Source organism: Anomalospiza imberbis, chromosome 28, assembly GCF_031753505.1.
Source record: "Anomalospiza imberbis isolate Cuckoo-Finch-1a 21T00152 chromosome 28, ASM3175350v1, whole genome shotgun sequence".
Taxonomy (NCBI): Eukaryota; Metazoa; Chordata; class Aves; order Passeriformes; family Viduidae; genus Anomalospiza; species Anomalospiza imberbis.
The window spans coordinates 4,121,204-4,139,443 of record NC_089708.1 but is presented as its reverse complement, the minus strand read 5'-3'; the positions used below and the strand labels follow the sequence as shown (position 1 = coordinate 4,139,443).

At 48.0% G+C, this 18,240-nt stretch overlaps 1 protein-coding gene across 1 annotated transcript in view; it reads right to left on the bottom strand.

Moving 5' to 3' along the window:
• SNRNP200 (small nuclear ribonucleoprotein U5 subunit 200) overlaps nt 1-18,240 on the bottom strand; it is a 101,543-nt gene that overhangs the window by 48,616 nt on the left and 34,687 nt on the right. Inside the window, 9 exon segments of the mRNA XM_068174358.1 lie at nt 802-999; nt 5,852-6,040; nt 6,742-6,873; nt 8,493-8,534; nt 8,536-8,604; nt 9,513-9,662; nt 12,131-12,254; nt 14,999-15,192; nt 16,641-16,811. Of these exon segments, the coding sequence (XP_068030459.1) occupies nt 802-999; nt 5,852-6,040; nt 6,742-6,873; nt 8,493-8,534; nt 8,536-8,604; nt 9,513-9,662; nt 12,131-12,254; nt 14,999-15,192; nt 16,641-16,811 (1,269 nt within the window).

Sequence of the window (18,240 nt, the reverse complement as noted above, 5' to 3'; positions counted from 1 at the left end):
CCTCCTAAAAATCCCCATTTTTTCCCCTTCCACCTAAAAATCCCCATTTTTTTTCCCCTTCCACCTAAAAATCCCCATTTTTTCCCCTTCCACCAAAAATCCCCATTTTTTTTCCCTTCCACCTAAAAATCCTCCTTTTTTCCCCTTCCACCTAAAAATCCCCATTTTTTCCCCTTCCACCTAAAAATCCCCATTTTTTCCCCTTCCACCTAAAAATCCTCCTTTTTTCCCCTTCCACCTAAAAATCCCCATTTTTTCCCCTTCCACCTAAAAATCCCCATTTTTTCCCCTTCCTCCTAAAAATCCCCATTTTTTTCTCTTCCACCTAAAAATCCTCATTTTTTCCCCTTCCACCTAAAAATCCCCATTTTTTCCCCTTCCTCCTAAAAATCCTCCTTTTTTCCCCTTCCACCTAAAAATCCCCATTTTTTTTCCCCTTCCACCTAAAAATCCCCATTTTTTTCCCCTTCCTCCTAAAAATGCCCATTTTTTTCCCCTTCCACCTAAAAATCCTCATTTTTTCCCCCTTCCACCTAAAAATCCCCATTTTTTTCCCCTTCCACCAAAAATCCCCATTTTTTCCCCTTCCACCAAAAATCCCCATTTTTTTTCCCCTTCCACCTAAAAATCCTCATTTTTTCCCCTTCCACCTAAAAATCCCCATTTTTTTTCTGTCATCCCACCTAGAAATTCCTTTTTTTTTGACCACCCCACCCACAATTTCCCTTTCTTTTTTTTTTTTTTTTTTCCCCTGCCATCCCACCTACAAATCCCCATATTTTTTTTTTTTGGCCGTCCCACCTGGAAATTCCCGGTTTTCTTGTCGTACTTGACCAGGTTGTTCTTGTCGAGCATCAGGGCCGCCGTGTGGACGAGGTCGAGGCGCCGCTGCTCCAGGAGCGGATCCGCCTTCAGCTCGTCGTGGGAGATGCCGTAAAGGCTCGGCGAGCGCAGCATGCGGATGTAGAGGTAGGTGTAGCCCAGCCAGTTCACCGCATCCTACGCAATTCCCAAATCCTCAATCAGCCCTGGCATCTCCGGCCACCGCCAGGAAGCACCGGGGGAGCCCCAAATCGCCCAGGAAATCTGCTTTTACCTAACATAATTCCCAGAAAATCTGCTTTTCCTCAACATAATTCCCAGAAAATCTGCTTTTCCTCAACATAATTCCCAGAAAATCTGCTTTTCCTCAACATAATTCCCAGGAAATCTGCTTTTACCTAACATAATTCCCAGAAAATCTGCTTTTCCTGGTTCCAAATTGCCCAGGAAATCTGCTTTTCCTCAACATAATTCCCAGAAAATCTGCTTTTCCTCAACATAATTCCCAGGAAATCTGCTCTTCCTGGTTCCAAATAACCCAAGAAATCTGCTTTTCCTGGTGTCCAACTTCCCAGAAAATCTGCTTTTCCTCGTGTCCAACTTCCCAGGAAATCTGCTTTTCCTCAACATAATTCCCAGAAAATCTGCTTTTCCTGGTTCCAAATTGCCCAGGAAATCTGCTTTTCCTCAACATAATTCCCAGGAAATCTGCTTTTACCTAACATAATTCCCAGAAAATCTGCTTTTCCTCAACATAATTCCCATAGAAATTTGCTTTTCCTGGTTCCAAATAACCCAAGAAATCTGCTTTTCCTGGTGTCCAACCTCCCAGGAAATCTGCTTTTCCTCAACATAATTCCCAAAGAAATCTGCTTTTCCTCAACATAATTCCCAGAAAATCTGCTTTTCCTCAACATAATTCCCAGGAAATCTGCTTTTCCTCAACATAATTCCCAGGAAATCTGCTTTTCCTGGCGTCCAACTTCCCAGGAAATCTGCTTTTCCTCAACATAATTCCCAAGGAAATCTGCTTTTCCGGGTGTCCAACCTCCCAGGAAATCTGCTTTTCCTCAACATAATTCCCAAGGAAATTTGCTTTTCCGGGTTCCAAATAACCCAAAAAATCTGCTTTTCCTCAACATAATTCCCAGGAAATCTGCTTTTCCTCAACATAATTCCCAAAGAAATCTGCTTTTCCTGGTGTCCAACTTCCCAGGAAATCTGCTTTTCCTGGTGTCCAACTTCCCAGGAAATCTGCTTTTCCTCGTGTCCAACTTCCCAGGAAATCTGCTTTTCCTCAACATAATTCCCAAAGAAATTTGCTTTTCCTGGTTCCAAATAACCCAGGAAATCTGCTTTTCCTCAACATAATTCCCAGAAAATCTGCTTTTCCTCAACATAATTCCCAGAAAATCTGCTTTTCCTGGTTCCAAATAACCCAGGAAATCTGCTTTTCCTCAACATAATTCTCAAGGAAATTTGCTTTTCCTGGTTCCAAATAACCCAGGAAATCTGCTTTTCCTCAACATAATTCCCAAAGAAATCTGCTTTTCCTGGTGTCCAACCTCCCAGAAAATCTGCTTTTCCTCAACATAATTCCCAGGAAATCTGCTTTTCCTCAACATAATTCCCAAAGAAATTTGCTTTTCCTGGTGTCCAACTTCCCAGGAAATCTGCTTTTCCTGGTTCCAAATAACCCAGGAAATCTGCTTTTCCTCAACATAATTCCCAGAAAATCTGCTTTTCCTCAACATAATTCCCATAGAAATTTGCTTTTCCTGGTTCCAAATAACCCAGGAAATCTGCTTTTCCTGGTGTCCAACTTCCCAGGAAATCTGCTTTTCCTCAACATAATTCCCAGAAAATCTGCTTTTCCTGGTGTCCAACTTCCCAGGAAATCTGCTTTTCCTGGTGTCCAACCTCCCAGGAAATCTGCTTTTCCTCAACATAATTCCCAAGGAAATTTGCTTTTCCTGGTTCCAAATAACCCAGGAAATCTGCTTTTCCTCAACATAATTCCCAGGAAATCTGCTTTTCCTCAACATAATTCCCAAAGAAATTTGCTTTTCCTGGTGTCCAACTTCCCAGGAAATCTGCTTTTCCTGGTGTCCAACTTCCCAGGAAATCTGCTTTTCCTCAACATAATTCCCATAGAAATTTGCTTTTCCTGGTTCCAAATAACCCAGGAAATCTGCTTTTCCTCAACATAATTCCCAGAAAATCTGCTTTTCCTGGTGTCCAACTTCCCAGGAAATCTGCTTTTCCTCAACATAATTCCCAAGGAAATTTGCTTTTCCTGGTTCCAAATAACCCAGGAAATCTGCTTTTCCTCAACATAATTCCCAGAAAATCTGCTTTTCCTCAACATAATTCCCAAGGAAATTTGCTTTTCCTGGTTCCAAATAACCCAGAAAATCTGCTTTTCCTCAACATAATTCCCAGAAAATCTGCTTTTCCTCAACATAATTCCCAGGAAATCTGCTTTTCCCGGTGTCCGACTTCCCAGAAAATCTGCTTTTCCTCAACATAATTCCCAGGAAATCTGCTTTTCCTCAACATAATTCCCAAAGAAATTTGCTTTTCCTGGTGTCCAACTTCCCAGGAAATCTGCTTTTCCTCAACATAATTCCCAGAAAATCTGCTTTTCCAGGTTCCAAATAACCCAGAAAATCTGCTTTTCCTCAACATAATTCCCAGGAAATCTGCTTTTCCTCAACATAATTCCCAAAGAAATTTGCTTTTCCTGGTGTCCAACTTCCCAGGAAATCTGCTTTTCCTGGTGTCCAACTTCCCAGGAAATCTGCTTTTCCTGGTGTCCAACTTCCCAGGAAATCTGCTTTTCCTCAACATAATTCCCAAAGAAATCTGCTTTTCCTGGTGTCCAACCTCCCAGGAAATCTGCTTTTCCTCAACATAATTCCCATAGAAATTTGCTTTTCCTGGTTCAAAATAACCCAGGAAATCTGCTTTTCCTCAACATAATTCCCAGAAAATCTGCTTTTCCAGGTTCCAAATAACCCAGGAAATCTGCTTTTCCTCAACATAATTCCCAAGGAAATTTGCTTTTCCTGGTTCCAAATAACCCAGGAAATCTGCTTTTCCTCAACATAATTCCCAGAAAATCTGCTTTTCCTCAACATAATTCCCAGAAAATCTGCTTTTCCTGGTTCCAAATAACCCAGGAAATCTGCTTTTCCTCAACATAATTCCCATAGAAATTTGCTTTTCCTGGTTCCAAATAACCCAGGAAATCTGCTTTTCCTCAACATAATTCCCAAGGAAATTTGCTTTTCCAGGTTCCAAATAACCCAGAAAATCTGCTTTTCCTCAACATAATTCCCAGGAAATCTGCTTTTCCTCAACATAATTCCCAAAGAAATTTGCTTTTCCTGGTGTCCAACTTCCCAGGAAATCTGCTTTTCCTGGTGTCCAACTTCCCAGGAAATCTGCTTTTCCTCAACATAATTCCCATAGAAATTTGCTTTTCCTGGTTCCAAATAACCCAGGAAATCTGCTTTTCCTCAACATAATTCCAGAAAATCTGCTTTTCCTCAACATAATTCCCAGGAAATCTGCTTTTCCTGGTTCCAAATAACCCAAGAAATCTGCTTTTCCTGGTGTCCAACTTCCCAGGAAATCTGCTTTTCCTGGTTCCAAATAACCCAGGAAATCTGCTTTTCCTCAACATAATTCCCAGGAAATCTGCTTTTCCTCAACATAATTCCCAAGGAAATTTGCGTTTCCTGGTTCCAAATAACCCAGAAAATCTGCTTTTCCTGGTGTCCAACCTCCCAGGAAATCTGCTTTTCCTCAACATAATTCCCAGAAAATCTGCTTTTCCTCAACATAATTCCCAAGGAAATTTGCTTTTCCGGGTTCCAAATAACCCAGAAAATCTGCTTTTCCTCAACATAATTCCCAGGAAATCTGCTTTTCCTGGTGTCCAACCTCCCAGGAGATCTGCTTATCCTCAACAAAATTCCCAAGGAAATTTGCTTTTCCTGGTTCCAAATTGCCCAGGAAATCTGCTTTTCCTCAACATAATTCCCAGGAAATCTGCTTTTCCTGGTTCCAAATAACCCAGGAAATCTGCTTTTCCTCAACATAATTCTCAAGGAAATCTGCTTTTCCTGGTTCCAAATAACCCAGGAAATCTGCTTTTCCTGGTTCCAAATAACCCAGGAAATCTGCTTTTCCTCAACATAATTCCCAGGAAATCTGCTTTTCCTGGTTCCAAAAACCCAGGAAATCTGCTTTTCCTGGTGTCCAACTTCCCAGGAAATCTGCTTTTCCTCAACATAATTCCCAAAGAAATTTGCTTTTCCGGGTTCCAAATAACCCAGAAAATCTGCTTTTCCTGGTGTCCAACTTCCCAGGAAATCTGCTTTTCCTGGTGTCCAACTTCCCAGGAAATCTGCTTTTCCTGGTACCTAATTCCCAAGGAAATCTGCTTTTCCTCATTCCAAATTTTTCAGGAAATCTGCTTTTCATGTACATAATTCCCAAGTAAATCTGGGTTTCTGCTCCCTATATTCCCAAGGAATTCATCTCAGGTGGGTTAGGTCATGGAATTCTTGAGGAATTATCTCAGCAGAGTTTGGGCATGGAATTCTGGAGGAGTTATCTCAGGTGGGTTTGGGCAAGGAGTCCTTGAGGAGTTATCTCAGCAGGGTTTGGGCATGGAATTCTGGAGGAGTTATCTCAGGTGGGTTTGGGCAAGGAATTATCTCAGGGAGATCTGGGCATGGAATTCTTGAGGAATTATCTCAGGTGGGTTAGGTCATGGAATTTTTGAAGAATTATCTCAGCCAGGTTTGGGCATGGAATTTTTGAAGAATTATCTCAGCAGGGTTTGGGCAAGGAATTATCTCAGGGTGATCTGGGCATGGAATTCTTGAGGAACTATCTCAGGTGGGTTTGGGCATAGAATTCTTGAGGAATTATCTCAGCCAGGTTTGGGCATGGAATTATCTCAGAGGGCAGAACCACGGCCACAAATCCCTACGGAAAATTGGGAATTCCGTCCCACCTTGGCATTTTGGACATTCCCCAGCACGGCCTCGGCGTTGAGCATGTCCGGGAGCTTGGCCACCATCTGGCTCTCGATGGGCAGCTGCTGGTTGAGCAGGGACAGGTAATACTGGAGCTCTCCATGGGAAGTGATGAGAATTCCTTCTCCTTTCGTGTCGTACTGGGGCCTCCCGGCACGGCCCAACATCTGGAACAGGGAGAAACAGCTCAGGGAACTGGGAATTCTTGAGGGATTATCTCAGGTGGGTTCGGGCATGGAGTTATCTCAGGTGGGTTTGGGCAAGGAGTTCTTGAGGAGTTATTATCAGGTGGGTTTGGGCATGGAATTCTTGAAGGATTATCTCAGGTGGGTTTGGGCATGGAATTCTTGAAGGATTATCTCAGGTGGGTTTGGGCATGGAGTTATCTCAGGTGGGTTTGGGCAGGGAGTTCTTGATGAATTATCTGAGGTGGGTTTGGGCAAGGAATTCTTAAGGAATTATCTCAGCTGGGTTTGGGCATGGAATTCTGGAGGAAGCATCTCAAGAGAGTCTGGGCATGGAATTCTTGAGGGATTATCTCAGCTGGGTTTGGGCAGGGAGTTATCTCAGGTGTGGGTTTGGGCAAGGAGTTCTTGAGGAGTTATCTCAGCAGGCTTTGGGCATGGAATTCTTGAGGAGTTATCTCAGGTGGGTTTGGGCATGGAATTCTTGAGGGATTATCTCAGGTGGGTTTGGGCAGGGAGTTCTTGAGGAATTATCTGAGGTGGGTTTGGGCTAGGAATTCTTGAGGAACTTTTCTCATCCCCTCCAACCCCACACCACCATGAAGAATGAGGAGGAACCCCAAAACTGGGATTTTGGATGGGATTTGAGGCCGGGAAGGTCCCGGGACGTTGCCAGGTCCCACCTGGAGGATGTCCAGCGCTCCCAGCTCCGTCCAGCGCCCCTTCTCCGGGCTGTAGACCTGCGTGCCTTTGATGATCACCGTGTGCGCCGGCAGGTTCACGCCCCAGGCCAGCGTGGCCGTGGACACCAGGACCTGCAGGAAAACTGGGGTCAGATCCAGCAGGAAGCTCCAAAAATCCACCCAGGAATCTTCAAATCCAATCAGGAACTTCCAAATTCATCCAAAAACCTCCAAATCCAACCAGGAACTTCCAAATTCACCCAAAAACCTCCAAATCCAACCAGGAACTTCCAAATCCACCCAAAAACCTCCAAATCCAACCAGGAACTTCCAAATCCTCCCAAAAACCTCCAAATCCAACCAGGAACCTCCAAATCCACCCAAAAACCTCCAAATTCATCCAAAAACCTCCAAATCCAACCAGAAACCTCCAAATTCATCCAAAAACCTCCAAATCCAACCAGGAACTTCCAAATCCACCCAAAAACCTCCAAATCTAAAGAGAAACTCCAAATCCATCCAAAACCAGGGATCAGACCCAGCAGGAACCTTCAATTCCACCCAGAAACTTCCAAATCCAACCAGGAACCTCCAAATCCACCCAAAACGAGGGATCAGACCCAGCAGGAACCTTCAATTCCACCCAGGAACCTTCAAATCCAACCAGGAACTTCCAAATTCATCCAAAACCCTCCAAATCCAACCAGAAACCTCCAAATCCACCCAAAACCAGGGATCAGATCCAGCAGGAACCTTCAATTCCACCCAGGAACTTCCAAATTCATCCAAAAACCTCCAAATCCAACCAGGAACTTCCAAATTCATCCAAAAACCTCCAAATCCAACCAGAAACCTCCAAATCCACCCAAAATCAGGGATCAGACCCAGCAGGAACCGTCAAATCCAATCAGGAACTTCCAAATTCATCCAAAAACCTCCAAATCCAACCAGGAACTTCCAAATCCACCCAAAAACCTCCAAATCCAACCAGGAACTTCCAAATCCACCCAAAAACCTCCAAATCCAACCAGGAACTTCCAAATCCACCAAAAACCTCCAAATCCACCCAGAAACCTCCAAATTCATCCAAAACCCTCCAAATCCAACCAGGAACTTCCAAATTCATCCAAAAACCTCCAAATCCAAAGAGAAACTCCAAATCCACCCAAAACCAGGGATCGGACCCGGCAGGAACCTTCAAATCCACCCAGGAACCTCCAAATTCATCCAAAACCCTCCAAATCCAACCAGGAACTTCCAAATCATCCAAAAACCTCCAAATCCAACCAGGAACTTCCAAATTCACCCAAAAACTTCCAAATCCAAAGAGAAACTCCAAATCCACCCAAAACCAGGGATCAGACCCAGCAGGAACCTTCAAATCCAACCAGGAACTTCCAAATTCATCCAAAAACCTCGAAATCCACCCAGAAACCTCCAAATTCATCCAAAAACCTCCAAATCCAACCAGAAATTTCAAATTCACCCAAAACGAGGGATCAGACCCAGCAGGAACCTTCAATTCCACCCAGGAACCTCCAAATCCACCAGGAATCTCCATCCAAAACTTTGCTTCTCCCGAATTCCCGTTTCCCACTTTTTCACCCCAAAAAAAACCTCCCATTTTCATCTCCCCTTTTCTCCCGGAGAAAAAAATCCCTTTTTTTCCACATCGGAGCAGGATCCCAAATTTCATCCCGAACCCAAAAAAAAAAAAACTTTGGGATTGGATCCCGGATTTCCACCCCCACCTGGATGTGTTTGTCGGCGAAGAGATCTTCCACCAAGGTGCGGGTCGACGCGCGTCATGCCGGCGTGGTGGATGGCGAAGCCGTAGGGAAGGAGATCCTTCAGCTCCAGGTTCTGCGGGAAAACCCGGCCCAAAGAATTCCAGGAAAAAAATTCCAAGGGAAAAGTTTGGGATCGGCACAGCTTGGACGGGGTGGAAAAGTCCCCAAGCGTCGCGTCCGGCAAAAATCCCTCGGGAACGGGGGCATCAACCAACTTTGCCCCAAAGGAGTTTTCCCCAATTTTCCCCAAATTTTCCCAGATTTTCCCCAGATTTTCCCAAATTTTCCCAGATTTTCCCCAGATTTTCCCAAATTTTCCCAGATTTTCCCTAGATTTTTCAAAATTTTCCCCAATTTTCCCCAGATTGTCCCCATTTTTTCCCAATTCTCCCCAGATTTTTCCAAATTCTTCCCAAATTTTCCCCGTTTTTCCCAATTCTCCCAAATTTTCCGATTTTTCCCAGATTTTCCCCAATGTTCCCAATTTCCCCTCAATTTTCCCAAATTTCCCTGATTTTTGCAGATTTTTGCCATTTTCCCCCAATTTCCCCCAATGTTCCCAAAATTTCCCCAGATTTTCCCTTTTTTCCCCGAATTTCCCCCAATTTCCTCAGTTTCCCCCCAACTTTCCCCAATTCTTCCCTAATTTCCCCAGATTTTCCCAACTTTTCCCCAAATTTCCCCCAGATCTTTCAAAATTCCCCCCAAACTTATTCAGATTTTTCTCAATTTTTCCCATTTCCCCCAAATTCCCCCAAACCTTCCCCCAAATCTTCCCGACTCCCCCGCGCCCCGATTTCCCCAGACCTCTCCAAATCCTCCCCACATTCCCCAATCTCCCCCATTTTTCCCCCGTTTCCCCCGGTGCATTTTTCCGTATTTCCCTGGTTTTCCCGGGTTTTTTCCCGGGTTTTTTCTGGGTTTTTTCCCGGGTTTTTTCCGGGTTTTTCCGGGTTTTTCCGGGTTTTTCCGCAGGCCCACCTTGCACTGCTCGGCCTCGGTGCGCAGCACCTCGGTGGAGGCCGAGCCCTCCCGGAGGAAGAGCCCCAGCGTGTCCTTCTCCAGGCACATGTCCCGGATGGCGCGCGCCGTCTTGCCGGTCTCCTTCCGCGAGTGCACGAACACCAGCACCTGCAAGAACCGGCATCGGCCCCGATCAAAAATTGGGATCGGCCCGGGATCAAACTGGGAAAAACTGGGATCAGCCTGGGATCAAACTGGGATCGGCCCCGGATCAAAAACTGGGATCGGCCTGGGATCAAACTGGGAAAAACTGGGATCAGCCTGGGATCAAACTGGGATCAAACTGGGATCAGCCTGCAATCAAACCGGGATCGGCCCCGGATCAAAAACTGGGATCGGCCCCGGATCAAAAACTGGGATCGGCCCCGGATCAAAAACCGGGATCGGCCCCGGATCAAAAACTGGGATCGGCCCCGGATCAAAAACCGGGATTGGCCCGGGAACAAAAACTGGGATCGGCCCGGGAACAAAAACTGGGATCGGCCCGGGAACAAAAACTGGGATCGGCCCCGGATCAAAAACTGGGATCGGCCCGGGATCAAACCGGGATCGGCCCCGGATCAAACCGGCATCGGCCCGGGATCAAACCGGGATCGGCCCCGGATCAAAAACTGGGATCGGTCCGGGATCAAACTGGGAAAAACTGGGATCAGCCTGGGATCAAACTGGGATCGGCCCGGGATCAAACTGGGATCAGCCTGGGATCAAACTGGGATCGGCCCGGGGTCAAACCGGCATCGGCCCCGGATCAAACCGGGATCGGCCCCGGATCAAACTGGGAGCGGCCTGGGATCAAACTGGGAAAAACTGGGAGAAGAGCCGGGATCGGCCCGGGATCAAACTGGGATCAAACTGGGATCGGCCCGGGATCAAACTGGGATCGGCCCGGGATCAAACCAGGATCGGCCTGGGATCAAACCGGGATCGGCCCGGGATCAAACTGGGAAAAACTGGGATCAGCCTGGGATCAAACTGGGATCGGCCCGGGATCAAACTGGGATCAAACTGGGAGAAGAGCTGGGATCGGCCCGGGATCAAACCGGGATCGGCCCGGGATCAAACCGGGATCGGCCCGGGATCAAACTGGGAAAAACTGGGATCAGCCTGGGATCAAACTGGGATCAGCCTGGGATCAAACTGGGATCGGCCCGGGATCAAACTGGGATCGGCCCGGGATCAAACTGGGATCAGCCCGGGATCAAACCAGGATCGGCCCCGGATCAAACCGGCATCGGCCCGGGATCAAACTGGGAAAAACTGGGATCAGCCTGGGATCAAACTGGGATCAAACTGGGATCAGCCTGCAATCAAACCGGGATCGGCCCCGGATCAAACTGGGATTGGCCCAGGATCAAACCAGCATCGGCCCGGGATCAAACTGGGATCGGCCCGGCATCAAACTGGGATCGGCCCAGCATCAAACTGGGATCAGCCTGGGATCAAACTGGGATCGGCCCAGGATCAAACCGGGATCAGTCTGGGAGAAGAGCTGGAAAAAATGGGTAAAAACGGGGGAAAATTGGGGGGAAATGGGGGAAAATGGGGAACAAATGGGGAAAAATGGAAAAAAAAAAAACAGGTAAAAATGGGAAGAGCTGAGAAAAATGGGAATAAATGGGAGGAAAATGGGGAAAAGTGGGGGGGAAATGGGAAAAAATGGGAAAAAATGGGAAAAATGGGAAAAAATGGGGGGAAAATGGGAAAAAATGGGTGGAAAAGGGGAGAACTGGAAAAAATGGGGAAAATGGGGGAAAATCGGAAAAAACTGGGGAGAAAATTGGGGGGAAAATGGTGAAAAAATGGGAAAAAATGGGGAGAAAATTGGGGGGAAAATGGGAAAAAATGGGGAAAAATGGGGAGAAAATTGGGGGGAAATGGGGAAAAATGGGGAGAAAATTGGGGGGAAAATGGGAAAAAATGGGAAAAAATGGAGAGAAAATTGGGGGGAAAATGGAGAAAATGGGGAAAAATGGGGAGAAAATTGGGGGGAAAATGGTGAAAAAATGGGAAAAAATGGGGCAGAAAATTGGGGGGAAAATGGGGAAAAATGGGGAGAAAATTGGGGGGAAAATGGGAAAAAATGGGAAAAAATGGGGAGAAAATTGGGGGGAAAATGGGGGAAAATGGGGAAAACTGGAAAAAATGGGGGAATATGGGGGAAAATTGGGGGGAAATGGGGGAAAATGGGGAAAAATGGGTGGAAAAGAGGGGAAAAGGGGAGAACTGGAAAAAATGGGGGGAAATGGGGGAAAATTGGGGAAAAATGGGGGAAAAATGGGAAACAAATGGGGAAAAATGGAAAAAATGGGGGGAAGATGCAGGGAAATAGGGGAAAATGAGAAAAATCGGAAAAAATTGGGGAGAAAATTGGGGGGAAAATGGGAAAAAATGGGAAAAAATGGGGGGAAAATGGGAAAAAATGGGGGAAAATCGGAAAAAATGGGGCAGAAAATTGGGGGGAAAATGGGAAAAAATGGGGAAAAATGGGGAGAAAATTGGGGGGAAAATGGGAAAAATGGGGAAAATCCCTTTTTTTTCTTCAGGGCCCAGGGGAAAGGTCGGGGCCGGGCTGGGACCTGGTTCTTGCCGGCGTGCTCCATGATCTTCTCGTAGACGATCTCGTTCATGATCTGGAAGCGCTTGATGGCTTTCTTCTCCGTGATGCCCACGTAGGTCTGCTCCAGCGGCACCGGCCGGAAGCTGGCAGAGGAAAAATCCGGGAATCGGGGGGGAAAAAAAAGAAAAAAATCATGGAAAAGGGGGAAAAAAAAAAATCAGGGGGTTTGTGGGAAAAAGGTCGGTGGAAAAAGGGGGAAGAATCGGGGATTGAGGGGAAAAAATCCATGGAAAAGGGGGAAAAATACGGGGATTTATGGAAAAAATCCATGGAAAATGGGGAAAAAATCCGGGGGATTGAGGGGAAAAAATCCATGGAAAATGGGGAAAAAATCTGGGGGATTGAGGGGAAAAAGTCCATGGAAAATGGGGAAAAAATCTGGGGGATTGAGGGGAACAAAATCCATGGAAAAGGGGGAAAAATACGGGGATTTATGGAAAAAATCCATGGAAAATGGGGAAAAAAATCGGGGGATGGAGGGGAAAAAATCCATGGAAAATGGGGAAAAAATCCGGGGATTTATGGAAAAAATCCATGGAAAAGGGGGAAAAAATCCGGGGGATGGAGGAGAAAAAATCCTTGGAAAAGGGGGAAAAAATCCATGGAAAAAGGGGGGGAAAATCTGGGATTGATGGAAAAAATCCATGGAAAAGGGGGGGAAAAAATCCAGGGATTTATGGAAAAAATCCATGGAAAATGGGGAAAAAATCCAGGGATTTATGGAAAAAATCCATGGAAAAGGGGGAAAAAATCCGGGGGATTGAGGGGAAAAAATCCACGGAAAATGGGGAAAAAATCCAGGGATTTATGGAAAAAATCCATGGAAAAGGGGGAAAAAATCCGGGGGATTGAGGGGAAAAAATCCACGGAAAATGGGGAAAAAATCCAGGGATTTATGGAAAAAATCCATGGAAAAGGGGGAAAAAATCCGGGGATTTATGGAAAAAATCCATGGAAAATGGGGAAAAAAATCGGGGGATGGAGGGGAAAAAATCCATGGAAAATGGGGAAAAAATCCGGGGGATTGAGGGGAAAAAAATCCATGGAAAAGGGGGAAAAAATACGGGGATTTATGGAAAAAATCCATGGAAAAGGGGGAAAAATCCAGGGATTTATGGAAAAAATCCACGTAAAAGGGGGAAAAAATCCGGGGGATTGAGGGGAAAAAATCCAGGGATTTATGGAAAAAATCCACGGAAAAGGGGGGAAAAATCCAAGAATTTACGGAAAAAATCCATGGAAAAGGGGGAAAAAATCCATGGAAAAAGGGGGGAAAATCCATGGATTTATGGAAAAAATCCTTGGAAAAGGGGGAAAAATCCATGGAAAAAGGGGGCAAAAATCCAGGGATTTATGGAAAAAACCCACGGAAAACGGGGAAAAAATCAAGTCAACTCAACCCAACCCAACTGGAGACCCCAAAACCACTTTTAACGACCCCCACAAAGACCAAGAAATGGATGGATGGAAATCCAGGTGGAAACCCATCAGGAAAAGACGGAAAAGTCATCTTTGGTCTTCTGAGTCCATGGAGAACCCAACCCAACTCAACCCAACCAGAGACCCCAAAAACGCTTCTAACGACCCCCACAAAGACCAAGAAATGGATGGATGGAAACGATCCCAAACCTCCCCCGAGATCCAGGAAATCCAGGTGGAAATCCACCAGGAAAAGACGGAAAAGTCATCTTTGGTCTTCTGAGATTCCATGGAGAACCCAAACCCTCATAATCCAACCCAACCCAACCCGAGATCCCAAAAACACTTCTAACGACGCCCTCAAAGTTCAGTAAGTGGATGGGTGGAAATCCAGGTGGAAATCCATCAGGAAAAGATGGAAAAGTCATCTTTGGTCTTCTGAGATTCCATGGAGAACCCAACCCAACTCAACCCAACCAGAGATCCCAAAAACGCTTCTAACGACGCCGTCAAAGTTCAGTAAGTGGAAGGGTGGAAATCCAGGTGGAAATCCATCAGGAGAAGACGGAAAAGTCATCTTTGGTCTTCTGAGAGTCCATGGAGAACCCAACCCAACTCAACCCAACCAGAGATCCCAAAAACGCTTCTAACGACGCCCTCAAAGTTCAGTAAGTGGAAGGGTGGAAATCCAGGTGGAAATCCATCAGGAAAAGATGGAAAAGTCATCTTTGGTCTTCTGAGAGTCCATGGAGAACCCAACCCAACCCAACCCGAGATCCCAAAAACGCTTCTAACGACCCCCACAAAGATCAAGAAATGGATGGATGGAAACGATCCCAAACCTCCCCCGAGATCCAGGAAATCCAGGTGGAAATCCATCAGGAAAAGACGGAAAAGTCATCTTTGGTCTTCTGAGATTCCATGGAGAACCCAAACCCTCCCAATCCAACCCAACCCAACCCAACTGGAGACCCCAAAACCACTTTTAACGACACCCACAAAGATCAAGAAATGGACGGATGGGAATCCAGGTGGAAATCCATCAGGAGAAGACGGAAAAGTCATCTTTGGTCTTCTGAGATTCCATGGAGAACCCAACCAGAGACCCCAAAAACGCTTCTAACGACCCCCACAAAGATCAAGAAATGGATGGATGGAAACGATCCCAAACCTCCCCCGAGATCCAGGAAATCCAGGTGGAAATCCACCAGGAAAAGACGGAAAAGTCATCTTTGGTCTTCTGAGATTCCATGGAGAACCCAACCCAACTCAACCCAACCAGAGACCCCAAAAACGCTTCTAACGACGCCGCCAAAAATCCAACCACGAACGGCGCCGACAGCTGGAGCTCCCGATGGAAATCCACCTGGAATCCCACCTGGAAAAGCTTCTCCCGGTTTTTCCCCACCTGTTGTCGAAGTAGAACAAGCCCTTGGCCGGGTCCACGCGCAGGAAGGTGGCCACGTCCTCGTAGTTGGGCAGCGTGGCGCTGAGCCCCACCAGCCGCACGTCCTCCTGCGTCATCTCGATGTTGCGGATGGCCCTGGCCACCAGCGACTCCAGCACGGGCCCGCGGTCGTCGTGGAGGAGATGGATCTCATCCTGGCAGGAGGGGAGAGGTCATGGAATTGTCCTCCCTGATCGGGATTTGCGGCATCACAAAGTCCAGCTGGTTCCACCACGGGTGTCGCGCCTGGACAGGTCTAAGACTGTCCGGCTCCAGATCCCAGATCCACCTTGAGGAACGCCTTGAGGAACCCCTGAGATTCTTCATCCCCAAGCCCCACACCCACCTTGAGGAACACCTTGAGGTTTCTCCACCCCAAACCCCAGATCCACCTTGAGGAACACCTTGAGGAACCTGCTGAGCTTCTCCACCCCAAGAACCTTGAGGTCCTCTAGCCCCAAACCCCAGACCCACATTGAGGAACCCCTTGACGAGCCCCAAACCCCAGATCCACCTTGAGGAACACCTCGAGGAACCTCCTGAGCTTCTCCACTCCAAGAACCTTGAGGTTCTCCACCCAAAACCCCAGATCCACCTTGAGGTTCTCCACCCCAAACCCCAGATCCACCTTGAGGATCACCTTGAGGTTCTCCAACCCAAACCCCAGGCCCACCTTGAGGAACGCCTTCAGGAACCTCCTGAGCTTCTCCACTCCAAGAACCTTGAGGTTCTCCAACCCCAAACCCCAGACCCACCTTGAGGAACGCCTCGAGGAACCTCCTGAGCTTCTCCACTCCAAGACCCTTGAGGTTCTCCACCCCAAACCCCAGACCCACCTTGAGGAACACCTTGAGGTTCTCCACCCCAAACCCCAGACCCACCTTGAGGAACACCTCGAGGAACCTCCTGAGCTTCTCCACTCCAAGAACCTTGAGGTTCTCCACCCCAAACCCCAGACCCACCTTGAGGTTCTCCACCCCAAACCCCAGATCCACCTTGAGGAACACCTTGAGGTTCTCCACCCCAAAGCCCAGATCCACCTTGAGGAACGCCTTCAGGAACCTCCTGAGCTTCTCCACTCCAAGAACCTTGAGGTTCTCCAACCCCAAACCCCAGATCCACCTTGAGGTTCTCCATCCCAAACCCCAGATCCACCTTGAGGATCACCTTGAGGTTCTCCAACCCCAAACCCCAGGCCCACCTTGAGGAACGCCTTCAGGAACCTCCTGAGCTTCTCCACTCCAAGAACCTTGAGGTTCTCCAACCCCAAACCCCAGACCCACCTTGAGGAACGCCTCGAGGAACCTCCTGAGCTTCTCCACTCCAAGACCCTTGAGGTTCTCCACCCAAACCCCAGACCCACCTTGAGGAACACCTCGAGGAACCTCCTGAGCTTCTCCACTCCAAGAACCTTGAGGTTCTCCACCCCAAACCCCAGACCCACCTTGAGGAACACCTCGAGGAACCTCCTGAGCTTCTCCACTCCAAGACCCTTGAGGTTCTCCAACCCCAAAGCCCAGACCCACCTTGAGGAACCCCTCGAGGAGCCCAAGCCCCAGCTCCACCCTGAGGAGCGCCATCCCGGCCGGTGGCAGGAGCTCACCAGGATGACCAGCCGCACCAGCTGGGTGTAGGTGCGCTCGCCGCCCTTGCGGGTGATGATGTCCCACTTCTCGGGCGTGCAGACGATGATCTGCGTGGCGCTGATCTCCTCCTTGCACAGCTGGTGGTCCCCGGTCAGCTCGGCCACCGTGATCCCGTAGGTGGCCAAACGCTGGGAAAAAGCCACGGGAGGAGCGTGGGGAGATCTTCCCGCGGAGGAAGGACCCCAAAATCCCACCCAAACTTCTCCTGGTGGGGAGGGGCCGATCCCTCTTCTCCTGGTGCTCCCTGGGAGGAGATCCCGAATCCCACCTGGATGTCCTCTCCTGGATCCCACCCCACTCATCCCAGACCTTCCTTTAGATCCAATCCCACCAATCCCAAACCTCCCCTGGGACCGGATCCCAAACCTCGCTTTGGACCCGATCCCAAATCTTCTCTTGGACCCGATCCCAAACCTCCCCTTGGACCCGATCCCAAACCTCCCCTTGGACCCGATCCCAAATCTTCCCAGGGACCCAATGCAAATCTTCCCAGGGACCCGATCCCAAATCTTCTCTGGGACCCGATCCCAAACCTCCCCTTGGACCCGATCCCAAATCTTCTCTTGGACCCGATCCCAAACCTCGCCTTGGACCTGATCCCAAACCTCTCCTAGGACCTGATCCCAAACCTCACTTTGGACCCGATCCCAAACCTCGCCTGGGACCTGATCCCAAATCTTCCCAGGGACCCGATCCCAAATCTTCTCTTGGACCCGATCCCAAATCTTCTCTTGGACCCGATCCCAAATCTTCTCTTGGACCCGATCCCAAATCTTCTCTTGGACCTGATCCCAAATCTTCTCTTGGACCTGATCCCAAATCTTCTCTTGGACCTGATCCCAAATCTTCTCTTGGACCTGATCCCAAACCTCCCCTGGGACCCGATCCCAAATCTTCTCTTGGACCCGATCCCAAATCTTCTCTTGGACCCGATCCCAAGCCTCTCCTGGGACCTGATCCCAAATCTTCTCTTGGACCCGATCCCAAATCTTCTCTTGGACCCGATCCCAAATCTTCTCTTGGACCCGATCCCAAATCTTCTCTTGGACCCGATCCCAAACCTCCCCTAGGACCTGATCCCAAATCTTCCCTTGGACCCGATCCCAAATCTTCTCTTGGACCTGATCCCAAATCTTCTCAGATCCCAAACCTCTCCTGGGACCTGATCCCAAATCTTCTCTTGGACCTGATCCCAAATCTTCTCTTGGACCTGATCCCAAATCTTCTCGGATCCCAAACCTCCCCTTGGACCGGATCCCAAACCTCCTCTGGGATCTGATCCCAAATCTTCTCTTGGACCCGATCCCAAATCTTCTCTGGGACCTGATCCCAAACCTCCCCTGGGACCTGATCCCAAATCTTCTCTTGGACCCGATCCCAAATCTTCTCTTGGACCTGATCCCAAATCTTCTCTTGGACCTGATCCCAAATCTTCTCTTGGACCAGATCCCAAACCTTACCTTGGACCCGATCCCAAATCTTCTCTTGGACCCAATCCCAAACCTCGCCTTGGACCTGATCCCAAACCTCTCCTAGGATCTGATCCCAAACCTCCTC